Consider the following 13,565-nt stretch of genomic DNA (forward strand, 5'->3'; position numbering starts at 1 on the left):
CTTTCCTGATTAATTCTTAGATGAACTGAAAATGTAGCTAATTGAAACAACAAAATCTTTGACTATTCTAATTTATTATGATTTTACTATTATCTCTAATAAAATAAATATTTTTTTAAACTATTCAGAGAAAAAATGTAATATCCTCAAATTCATATCCACTAATTTATTATCCCTTCAGCATTACATTTTTCTGGTTTCCATTTTTTAAAAACATTTTTTAAATAAAAAAACATTTGGCCTTTAATCATATGCACGTGTATTACTTAATGCATTAATTCCTATGATATCTTGAACTCACTAAACCCTAATACTGGATAATTGGTTGCCAGATATAGTTAATTATCTTTGGTCAGTTTAAATCGGGTTGTTGACAAAGGTATATTTTTACCTTCAAGTTTTTATAGTGTTACTGGGAATTATTTATCAGCTGTTTGTATATGGAATTTGTTTATTTGGAATAACTTATTGCCTTTTTTCTTATTTTAGCTGGAAAACAGCTGAAAAATGGTTTCTTGATGCATTAGAAAAAATAAAGGCCATCGGAAATGAGGTATTTACTTAGTCACCAATTATGTAAACACCTACTTAAAAGACACCACAGAAAAGGAATTACATTGAATTACATTGTAACAGTCTCTGCTCTCTAAAAAAGTTAATGTAGTGCTTGTCATTATTTAAAGCTTTTAAAAATTGTTTGAGCAGTCATGTATTTGACTTGTGTGCTTCTCACAGCATTTAATAGTTGATATTGTCTGAATTAATGACCATTTAAGAGAGCAGGTGTAGGTTTCCTTGTGGTGGCAGTGTAACCATTCATCTTGCTGTTTTAGTCATATGGACCCTATTGAATTATTATGGGAAGCATTTCCAGTCTTGGTGTAATATTCTCCTGACCCAGAGGACTTAAAATAACTGCATCTTTGCTTGAAGAGAGTTATTAATGATGTCATTAGCTCCTAAACTCAGCAGGTTCCATCTCTGAGGCAGACGAGCTAGGTATTATTGAGTCTCAGACTTGGTAGTGCCTGGAGGATAGTGGAGCATTGCTATAATTTCTTACCTTTCTAATACAGCTTTAGAATTTAACATTTGAAATATTAAACTCCGCACTGCTTTATGAAAATACCACTGGATACTTTGAATATGCATTAATTTTTTTTTTAGATTGGTAAAGGTATGGGCACTGGAGCAACAATTTAATAGATTCACTATTTTTTAAAAAATGATAACAATTTTAGCCTTTGTTAGCTCTCAGGATGAAGGATTATGCATGTTATTCATAGTAGCCTTCCTGAATTGTACCTCCTTTCATTCCTGCCCAATTCTGTTTGACTCCACTTTGAGTTCCTGCTTCCCAATTGCATTACTGTCACATTTACCTACACCTTCCACTTTTTGTTTTGGTTTCAAGTCTTCCCCAGACTATAGCAATTCTAGCAGTATGCATTTGACCACAGGCACAGGTCCTATTCTGAGGATTACATTTCTTGATATATAAATTTGAAAATTTGTTTTGCATCAAATGCAAAACAACCAGGAGAAACCAGTGCCTGGGATTTGTCATTGAACTGCATTAAAGTCATATAAAATATAAATGAAAAGAATTTGAGTTTCCAGTATGCTTTAATTTGACATCTCATTATTGTAATTAAATAGCAAGTATTGTATTATCTCTAAAGTAATTAAATATGTGCACATGTAGTTGAAAAGTATGAAGAAGTAATTTTAATGACAAATTCTTTTGTAGGTAACAGTTGATAAATGGGAACCTTTGTTGAACAATTTGGGCCATGTATGCAGAAAACTTAAGTAAGTGATAAAGTGGAACATTTTTAGAATTGATTCATATAATTTCTCTGAATTGTATACAGTTTTTAATGTTTTTGTTCCTATATGAAAGTATCACTCATATAGGCCCTCAAATTACAAGTCTGTATGCTGTTAAGCATCTAGATCACTTCAAAAACAGTTTATCTCTGTCAGTATTATTAACAACAGAGACAACTATTGATAAAAACAGTGAACCAGAGATAACCAATTTTCTTTTTAAGAATTTTATTATAAACTTAATTACAAACTCACAAAACAAGGGGCAAAATCTTAGCCAAATCCCTTATCTGCCCTTTTGGCAGAACCAAAAGAACCAACAAGTAACAATACTTTTATTTTGTATTCCCTTCCTAGTCAATTTGAAATTATAACTTTGGGCCCTCTTTGCTTTCCTTTAAAAAAAAAATAGTTGTAGTTTTGTGTGTATACAGTACTAGTTCTTCTGATTTTATTCTGAATCACTTTATATTTATCTTTCCATGTTTCCTTAGAAAATACTTCCTATTTTTATGGTACTATAATACTTCATTACTTCAATATACAATAATTCAGATATTCTCTAATTTTTAAGACATGTAGATTACAGTTTTTTGCCATTACTAATATGGCGGCTAAGAATATTGTTGTACAGATAAGTCCTTATTTTTCCTTTTTATGATTTTTAAAAAATAATAGTCTTTGCAATGCAAAATTCTGGGACAAAAGGTTTGAGTATATAACTCTTCTCACATACTGCCACACTCACCACTGTATGAGAGTGCCTCTTCCTTGGCAACACTGCCCATATTAGATTTTATTTGTATATATTTATAGGTATGGATATTTATCATTCTAGGAGGTAGAAGAAGATAGCATCTTAAGGTTATCTTTATTTCCTTTTTTTTTTTTTAGTACTAGGGAGTTTGACGGTTTCTTCATATGGTCATATGGTCATTAACCATTTCAGTTTCCTTTGGAGAGGCAGTCTGGAATAATAATTTGGATTTGGCATCAGGAAAACTTGGATTCAAGTTCCTTCTGAAACACATGAAAGTTCTACAACTAACTTCTGAGTTCTCTAGGCAGTCCAGTCCATCTTCCCTATCTTTATCACTGTTAATTTCTTTAAGAAATGCCTCTGAGTCCTTTGAACATTACTCCATTAGGAGAAGTTATCTTGTTCTTAATATATGTGTCATTTCCCTTGAGGGTCCTTTATCTGATACATTTATTTTAATTTTTTCCCCAGTTTTTTTTCTTTCCTTAATTTTAGAGATTATGGTTTTTGTTATGCAGAAAAAATTACTTCTTTTGCCAAATAGACCTTCTTTAAATAATTTAGATTAAGTTACCATTAGAGATATTATTTGTCCATAATTGAAACAAATAGTATTCCTTTTTCTTAGAGGTTGTTTTTTGGGTTGGTTTTTTGGGGGTTTTTTGCAGGGCAGTGGGGGTTAAGTAACTTGCCCAGGGTCACACCAAGTGTCAAGTGTCTGAGGCTGGATTTGAACTCAGGTCCTCCTGAATCCAGGGCTGGTGCTTTATCCACTGTGCCACCTAGCTACCCCCTCTTAGAGTTTTTTAAAGTAATTTTTAAAAATGCTTTGTTGCTATCTAATTAAGAGTTTATGTGTGATGTGAATTGTGGATCTAAACCCTTGTGGGTTGTTTTTTGCAAATTTTCTAGTAGTTTTTATTGAATAGAAATTCTGTTCCCTAGTAGATTTTAAGTGCCATGGGATTATAGTATAGAACATTGGAATATAAAATTGCAGTAACTTACTTTTTTCAAAAACCTGGAAACACCTTTTGGTATTTTTTCACAAGTCACACAGCCAGCATATGTCAGAAGCTGTAGCTGAACCAACATCTTTCTGATTCAGAACCCTTTTTTTTTCATTTTATTGTCTTGCTAGTACAAATAACAAATAATACTAGATCCAAATAACATACTATAAAGGTTTTAGGATGAATGAAAAGAAATATTTCTTTATATACTAAGTGGTTAAATGTAAGAAGCTCATCTTTACAAGCTGAATAGGCCAAAAAACCAAAATTTTTTAGGAGGACCATGATAAACTGATGTATATATTTTGGATATATCTCTAAGAATGATACAGTTAAAGGAAATGACCAAACTGTTCAATAAAATGTCCATGGTGGCAGCAGCAAAGAAAATACTGTTCAAGTTGAATAAACTGATATTATGTGACATTTCTTGTGGAAATGTGTATTCTTAGAACTTAGAAATAAAACTTGAGATTTTGGGCTTTTTAAAATGTATATTATTGTTATTTTTTACAGAAAGTATGAAGAGGCACTAGAGTACCATCGTCAAGCCTTAGTGTTGATTCCCCAGAATGCTTCTACCTATTCTGCCATAGGTTATATACATAGCCTAATGGGCAACTTTGAAAGTGCAGTTGATTATTTTCACACGGTATATCTTTAATTTATACCTTACTTAAAATTAAACTACATCCAAATTTTTTTTTTTTTTTTTGGCGGGGCAATGGGGGTTAAAGTGACTTGCTCAGGGTCACACAGCTAGTAAGTGTCAAATGTCTGAGGCCGCATTTGAACTCAGGTACTCCTGAATCCAGGGCCAGTGCTTTATCCACTGTGCCACCTAGCCGCCCCCTACATCCAATTTTTCAACATCTTTTTTCCTAGGTTTGTGTTTAGTTTTTTAAATTGCAAACTTTAATTCCACAAATGTATATATTTAAGCACCTTCTATGCACAAGACCCTACAGGGCATACAGAGACGAACACAGCATTGTTTGTGCACTTGGGTATCCTACAGTCTGGTAGGGGAAATAGAACTATACAAAAGTAACCTCAGTAGACTTCGATCACTGCACAGGGAAGGGGTAAACAAAATGCTTTGAGAATCTAAAAAAGAATTTTATTCAGACTGGGGGAAGGGGGTGGTTGGAAAGTAAAGAATCCTTCATGGGATTTAATATTTGTCTTTAACCTTGCAGGATGAATGTTATTTTATCAGATTGACAGACTAGGGAGTTCCTTCTGGGCTTTTTTCTTTGCAAGAGGTTATAGGCTGTATAACTGATTAAACCTAGGAACAGTTTTATATATGTCTATATATGAGCCTGTGTTTGAGATTGGAGATAGTACTAGGCACATTATAACTGATGATTATTGATTACTGATTTGCTATTTGTTGCAAATGTTTATATTATGAGTTAATAAATGCTTGCGTTGTATGTATGAAATGACTCTTCCATGTATTAAAAATCTATTTTTCTCTGCTGGAACATTTAAACCAGGTTAAGAATTGAATACATACACATACACATACACATACACATACACATACACATACACATACATACGTATATACATGTGTGTATAAAACAACTTGCAGAGGAGAAGGATCTGTGACAAAATGACAAAATATACAACCAACTACCAGTACTTGATTCCATTTAATTCATGAAATTAAAAGTGACATGTAACAAAAATATGAACCTCACAGATAAAACGTGTGGATAATATCTCTATCCATATGATGTCTTAAAGGAAAATTTAATCAAAACATCCTTTGGTGCTACTCTGAGATATTTTTGTGTTCTTATGAAAACAACTAGTATTTTTAGATATTGGTGTGATATTTGCTTTTATTTCTTTAATTGGCCAGTCTTCATGAAACTGTACAGGTTACCTTAGGTGGGATTACTTACACAAAATGGAGAAACAAAGCTTTTGTAAGCATTTCATAAATGTATTTCTTTTTCTACTAGTTAATATTCTGACCCCTTTTTTGACAGGCCCTTGGACTTAGGAGGGATGATACGTTTTCCGTTACTATGCTTGGGCACTGCATTGAAATGTACATTGGTGATTCTGAAGCTTATATTGGTAAGATACTAATTTTTCTTATTTGTATCATTCTTGATACCTCCTTTAACTGTGTAAAGTCTTCCTTCTTGTAAACAGTCACTTTTTTTGTTACCTACTTTACCTTTCTAAGTCTTTTATTTTAATTCAGTACTTCAGTGGCCTGTAATGTTATTAGTAGGTACTCTTTCTACAGATCAAACAATACCTATCTCTAACTTGGTAATCTTCATAAATTGCTATGGCCAAAAAACTTATCATCTTATGAACAATTGAGTAAAGAGCATTTCCAAACTTATGCTTATCTTCCAACATCATGCATCCAGTCCTTCCCCAGGCTTATACCTAATGCTTTTCCATCTACCAGAACTGGTATTCCACTGTCATAGTGTTCAAAAAACCTGGGGTTGGGGCAGCTAGGTGGCACAGTGGAGAACCTGAGTTCAAATCCAGCCCCAGACACTTGACACTTATTAGCTGTGTGACCCTGGGGAGGTCACTTAACCCCAATTGTCTCACCGCCGCCCCCCCCCCCCAAAATAAAACCTGAGGTTGTCTTCATCATGATGAGATATCAGAGTACTATTCTAGTGGGAGCTTCTTTTTCTAAGCATTCTTTTTTTTTTTTTTTAAGTGAGGCAAGGGGGGTTAAGTGACTTGCCCAGGGTCACACAGCTAGTAAGTGTGTGTTAAGTGTCTGAGGCCGGATTTGAACTCAGGTACTCCTGACTCCAGGGCCGGTGCTCTATCCACTGTGCCACCTAGCTGCCCCTAAGTATTCTTATATACACCAAAATATCTTATTATTTTGGTACAGCAAAGCTATAGGAGATGGTAGTCATCAAAACTTATTCGATGGAATGTTTCGCCTAATTAAATATTAAAACATTTCTAAAAATGCATTTTTGGTATTGATACATAAAGTCACTCTCATGAAGTCATTGTGTAGGTTACAGTAAAGACTGATCATGAATTGTAGTATAAAATGAGCAAGATTGTTATGATAGTTTGACTTTAACTCTTGAAAATATTTCAAGTTGAGTAGCAGAGGTTAAACAGCTGGGAAGAGAATTATTGTCATGGGCATATAGTACAGGACCACAGCAATTTCTTTTCTTCTACTAAGGGACTTGAGCATACGTACTAATTTCCCAGGTCCTCAGCTCATTTTTTCTTGACCTGCTTTTTCCATTCCATCTCAGCTACACACACAAATGCTCATACCCTTGATCTTCCTATCCACCTATACCTCTTCCCTTTTTGTGTACCAGTTTAGGTATGATGACAGGATACAATTATAAAGAGAAGGAAACAGTTCAGTTATATAAAGAAACCAGTGTTAATGTACAGGGAATTTACCAACCAACTTGGATTTTTCAAAAGATGGAAAATGGATGCATGGGCAGGTAATAGAAGTTGAATACAAAAGCATGGCATCTTAGAATGAGATCTAAGGACAACAGAAAGGGTGGGTGGGTGTGTGCGTGTAAAACCAGGTTCAAAGAAAGGATAAAAAAAATGTTAATTCTTAATAGATGGGATGTTCATCATAACAGAGTAGGCATAATTACTTATCTATCTTTTGCTTCTGTTTTCTCTGCCAAGGAAGTGAACTTTGGACTGAAAAGGACAGCCAGCCAACATTTAATACATACTTTCTCTGTGCCAGGCACAGTTCTAAACACTGGAGCCAGAAAGGAATTTAGACTCTAATGCGGCAGACAATATATGCAAAACCTGTATACAAAGAAGATACACACAGGTTGTTTTGTTTGTCCTTCATTCTTGAAGAGGACTATGACATTAGGGTGATATCATGACTTGCAGTGAATTGGATTTAAGTGAGGCAGTGCTGTACAGGTCACCAACCTCACTCTCTCCTTCAGAGCCATCTGGGTCCAGTGGCAAAATATATATCAGGGATGATTGGAGATGGGCCCTGGATTTTAAGGCAGTTGAGGTTAAGTGATTTGCCAGGGTCACATAGCTAGTAAGTGTCTGAGGTAATATTTGAACTCAGGTCCTTCCAACCTCAGGGCTAGTGCTCCATCCACTGTGCCATGCCACCTACGCCCCAAGTTTGGGGTGTCCTTACAGGGAAGACCTTAAGATTAAGGGGATTGGGAAAAAGGGCTTTCGTGCATAAGTATGAAGTATTAGCTGAGATTTGAAGGAAGCCAGGAGATGGAGCTGAGAAAGGAGTGAATTCTAGACCTTGAGGACAACCAGTGAAAATGCCTTGGAGTCAGGACAGAACAAAAATAGTTGATAAACATGAGAGAGGTAAAAGAATTAACAGGTGGGGGCAGCTAGGTGGCATAGTGGATAAAGCACCGGCCCTGGATTCAGGAGGACCTGAGTTCAAATGTGGCCTCAGACACTTGACACTTGCTAGCTATGTGACTGTGGGCAAGTCACTTAACTCTCATTGCCCTGCCCCTCTACCCCCCCACACCCCCCCACAAAAAAAGAAGAAGAATTAACAGGTTGTTATTGCTGAGTCAGTAAGCTTTGAAAGCTTGTGGAGAAGACAGACCCTGCAGGATTGCAGAAGAGCAACTGTCTTGCATCCAGAAAAGGAAAGAGAATGGACTATGTGAACTATAAAGTGATCATTGAGCAGAATTTTACAATGTATCCTAAAGGGAATACTTGGTCCTGTAGAAAAGAATGTGAATACAAAGAGCCAGTATGGCTTCATGAAGGAACTTATTTCATATCCTTTATGACAAGGTTACAAGACTAGTAGTAGTTGGGGCAGCTAGGTGGTGCAGTGGATAGAGCACCGGCCCTGGAGTCAGGAGTACCTGAGTTCAAATCCGGCCTCAGATACTTAACACTTACTAGCTGTGTGACCCTGGGCAAGTCACTTAACCCCAATTGCCTCACTTAAAAAAAAAGACTAGTAGTAGTTCAGAAGAATACTTTCCTTGATTTTAGTAAAGCATTTGACAAAGTCGACATTATGAGGAAATGCAGGTTAAATAATAAATAGGATTCAAAATTGGTTGAATCAGTAAAACTGAAGAATGCTGCTTGATGGTTTGATGTCTACTTGGAAGATGGGCTTTGTCTAATTGGAAGACAGGTTATAATATAGTGAACCAGTAATGTGCACCTATCCCTCTTTTAACAATAATTTGGGGGGCAGCTAGGTGGCACAGTGGATAAAGCCACCGCCCTGGATTCAGGCACTCCCAGGAGTTCAAATCTGGCCTCAGACACTTGACACTTAACTAGCTGTGGACCCTGGGCAAGTCACTTACCCTCATTGCCCTGCAAAAAAACAAACAAACAAAACAACAACAAAAAAACCCCAATAATTTGAGATAAAGAAATAGATTATATACATAGCAAATAATTTGAAAGACACACTTGGAAGGGATAGCTGACAGAAAGTTTAACAGTTAGCACTTTGAACTGATTCCAATTAGATACAAGCTATGAAGGATATGAATATAAAGTTATTACATCTGATTTTAAATTTCAGCTTTATTTGTGTAAAATAGAGGAATTTCTGGCTAGATAGCAATCTGAAAAGGATCTGGGGTTTTGTTGGCTTGCTGTGAGCTCAAGATGAATCAAACATGAAATGTTAGCCAATAAAACATTTGTTAGGAAAGGCCAGTTATCTACGACTGAAGCTGTTTAGCACATAGAAAGACTTAGAGAAGAAAGGAATGAGAAGGGGATGTGAAAGTTGTATTCAACTTGCAGAGGAGTAAATTTAGATTGGGTATAGTGAAAAACTTCCTAACAACTAGAGCTATCAGATAAGGGAATGATTTCTTCAGTAGGTAGTATTTTATATTCATTGGAAGTCTGAGTAAAGGCTTGGGTAAGGTAGATACTTGGTTCAGATATAGATTAGATTAAATGGCTTCGAGGTCCCTTCTGCCTTTGAGGTTATGTGATTGTGTGAGACTTTGAATTTCCATGTAATGAGTAGATTTCATCATTTTATAGTGTTTTAAAGTCACTTTATAATCTCCATCTATACTTTGGTCTTGTGGCATTGATCTAAGACCAATATCATAAGATGCTCATTTATATTTTACTTACTAAAATTGTTTTGTACATTGTTTCATATGTTTATGTGCTTTGTCTCTCCTACCCCCATTAGATCATAGCATCCTCAGTTCAGGGGTCCTTAATGGCATTATTATTATTATTATTATTATTATTATTATTATTGTTGTTGTTGTTATTATTGTTATTGTTATTATTATTAATGATAGCAACAACAGCTAGTATTTATAAGGCACTTTAAGGTTTGCAGAGTACTTTTAAAATATCTCATTTTATGCTCTTAACAATCCTGGGGCAGAAGGATTAGTGCTATTATTATTATCCCCATTTTACAGATGAGAATACTAAAGTGGAGGTAGATTAAGTGACTTGACAGTAGTCACACAGCTAGTAAGTGTCTGAGGCAGAATTTGAACTCAGGTCTTCCTGACTTTGGTCTAGTGCTCTCTATATAGTATGTGTTAAGTAAATGGTTGTTGAAATTATTAAAACTCTTTAGAGAGCAAATTATATCTGGTCTTTAGTACTATGTAATGGCCACATAAGTTGCCAAATAAACACAAATATTGAGGTTGGGGCAGACAACCAGATTATTAAAATTTGTTATGTAACCTTTACTGCACCCTCACTACTGTATAGCAGTTCTTTTATTCATCCAATTAACTATATTACATCCACAACAGCTTTTTCATACTGTCTCCTCAGGCCCCTAACTTTATACTCATGTTTATTGAGAAGATTGAGACTAACCAACATGACTTTACTCAACTGTATTGCAATTAAAACCTGTCAGTATACTTACCTGTCCCCTCCTCCTCCTCCCGAGTTCCAGAGAATGAAGTTCCTTACTTTCCTAATCAACCTCTCAGTCTATGCTTCTTTATCCCATCCCCTCCTGTCATTTTGATAACCATGCTCCATTTTATTATTCCTTCCCTTTTATGCAGCATTTTTCTAAAAATAGTCTGTATTATAAACTTGGCAGCCACCAACAGAGACCTTCAGATATACAAATAAAGTCGTTGTACATGAAATCATAAATTCCTGTTATTTACAATTTAACATAAGTATATCATTTTTTTACATAATTGTTACCTTTTATAGAATAATTATAGTCAACCAGTCTATCAGTCAAGCATTTACTTGCCAAGGTTACAAAGTCAAAAGTGTCAAAAACTTAAACACTCCCTCAATGAGTTTACATTCTATTAGACAAATTACCTGTATTGATATAAAAAGCTATTAAAACTTTCAACTGCATTGAACCTTTGGGACCCCCTGTATATACAAAATAAATACAAGTTCATTTCTTAATAGTTCTCGTTTTATGACACAGTGATATCCTTTTATGTTCATGTTTATCCAAGCACTTTACAATTGTTGGACACCTGGGTTGTTTACACTGTTTTCTATTAAAAGTAATAATTGTTAAAAAAAATTTTTTTGTACAAACATCTCTTTTTCATTTTCAGTAGCATCCTACCCAAATAATGAAGTCACAGAGTGTGTTATAGTGGGTTGTGCTTTAGGCAGATCACTTAACATATCAGGACCTGAGGCAACTCTAAGGCACAAAGTCACAAATGAGTTGCTGATTTCCAGTGAAATTACAGAATCATAGATCTAGAGCTAGAAGGGACCTCAGAGGTGATTAGGTAATACTGTCAACTTTAGAGTAACCACCTAGCCTAACCTCTCAGGTTTCCTCATCTCTAGAGAAGTCAAGAGCCTTGTCAAAATTCACACAGCAGAGCTGAGATTCATGAATCCAAACTTTAAAAATGTAATCATTGGATCAAAGGGAAAAGTTATGATCATTCCATATTGTTTTCCAAGATTGTCCAGTTCATAATTCTGTAACCAAGGGCAATTCAGTACTGTGGCTGTCTTTGCACAAGTCTACCCACACTGAATTTCTATTTCGAAATATTTTTGCCAACTTAATGGCTATATGGTGATATTTACATTGCTCTAATTATTAAAAAGCTTGAATGCAAATATCTCTTTTAAGTCTGTCAGTTCCATATAGATTTTGGATTTAAAACTTTAACCAGAAGTACTTATCACAAATGTTTTCTCTCAGTTTTTTCCTTTCCTTTTTTTCCTGGTTTGCATTACTTGCAAAAAAACTATTTTTATACAATCAAGTTTATTTCTATTTTCTGTAATTTCTTATATTTGCCGAACAACTAAGAATTTTCCAACTCCAGACAATTTTAATAGATATGACAAAAAGAGAAGATAATGGAATATCATTTATTTTCTTAAGCTGCTGATACTTAAATTGCACTAAGTCTTTTTGGGACACTCTATATAAATCAGTCCTCTATGTGGGTTTTATTAATGTGAGACATGGCTGTAGTCCATTTTTTAAATCATAGTTTTTCACCAGTTTTCCCCATATTTTTGTTGTTATTAATTCATTCTCTATTTTTTAATCTTACATTTATCCAACAGTAGTTTAGTGCTGAATTATTTTGTTCCATTGAGCTTATTTCTTTTATATAATACGTGATCATTTTAATCTTTGCAGCTATACAATTTGAGATCTGGTTATCAGTACAAGTCTTTTTTTTTCCTTTTTTTTTTATAACTTCACTCAACATTTTTGCCAGTTCTATATATTTAGTTGTTTTATCTAATTCTAAGATATGTAGCCCATTGGTATTTTAACTGGTATTGCTTTAAAGACACAAATTAATTTCAGTATGATGGCCATGTTTACTTTGTTGACTCCATTTAATTATGTACATTTAATACTTCTACAATTATTTGATTCTTTTATTTCTGTACAGTTGTTTTATAGTTTTCCTTCTGAAGTTCTTGTGTAAATCTTGATAGCTCAGTACTCAGATATATGACATATGTTTTATCATTATTATAAATGGTATTACCTATTTTTTTAAGTTGGGGGTTTTTATATTTTTATCACTTCTCAGTGACTTTCCTCCTTCCCAGTTAAAATCCTTCCATATAATAAAAAAAATTATTAATCTAAACAAATCAACCAATTGGCCATGCCTAAAAGTGTATGTTTGGCTCTATATCTGCAGTCTTCCACCTCTCTATCCAAAGGAAGGAGACATGCTTCATCATCAAGTCTTCCAAAATAAGATTGTTCATTACATTGATCAAAGTTTTTGTATTCTGCTCCTTCTGTTTGGTAATTGTACAAATTGTTTGGTTCTGCTTACCTTGTTCCTTATCCATTCATACAGGTCATCTCAAATTTTTCCATATTCTTATTATTTCTTATGGAACAAAATTTTATTTTGCCACAATTAGTTGTTTGTTACCCAATCAGTGGAGATTTACTTTGCTTTCATTTCTCTGCTGCTGCAAAAAGTCTTGCTGTAAATATTTCTGTATACATGGAATTTTTTCCTCTGCCTTTGATGTTGGAGGAAGTAAAGTCTCCCATTCTCTCAATTTCTTACTACTTTAAAATAGAGCCAGTCTTGGAATCAGGAAGACCTGGGTTCAAATGTTACCTCTGACACATGATGACTGTTACTCTTGCAAATCACTTAATCTCTTAGTGCTCTAAGCCAGTAGGGTCAAACTCAAATATAGTAGATCTCTGTGGGCTGTATACTAACTTGGAAAACCACATATTAGCATTATCAATATTTTATTATATTTTTAGGTTATTAAGCATATCCCAATTACATTTTCCCCAGTTACATTTTTTTTTTTTTAGTGAGGGGTCAAGTGACTTGCCTAAGGTCACACAGCTAGTAAGTGTTAAGTGTCTGAGGCCGGATTTGAACTCAGGTACTCCTGACTCCAGGGCTGGTGCTCTATCCACTGTGCCACCTAGCTGCCCCCCCCCAGTTACATTTTAATCTGGTTCAGATTGT

At 34.6% G+C, this 13,565-nt stretch overlaps 1 protein-coding gene across 1 annotated transcript in view; it reads left to right on the forward strand.

Moving 5' to 3' along the window:
- The window catches only part of CDC16 (cell division cycle 16), a 41,608-nt gene that overhangs the window by 26,103 nt on the left and 1,940 nt on the right, over positions 1 to 13,565 (forward strand). Inside the window, exons 14-17 of the mRNA XM_043996782.1 lie at positions 490 to 553; positions 1,751 to 1,812; positions 4,120 to 4,255; positions 5,607 to 5,697. Coding sequence (XP_043852717.1) covers positions 490 to 553; positions 1,751 to 1,812; positions 4,120 to 4,255; positions 5,607 to 5,697 — 353 coding nt within the window. The remainder of the gene's footprint in view (positions 1 to 489; positions 554 to 1,750; positions 1,813 to 4,119; positions 4,256 to 5,606; positions 5,698 to 13,565) is intronic.

Source organism: Dromiciops gliroides, chromosome 3, assembly GCF_019393635.1.
Source record: "Dromiciops gliroides isolate mDroGli1 chromosome 3, mDroGli1.pri, whole genome shotgun sequence".
NCBI classification, from domain to species: Eukaryota; Metazoa; Chordata; class Mammalia; order Microbiotheria; family Microbiotheriidae; genus Dromiciops; species Dromiciops gliroides.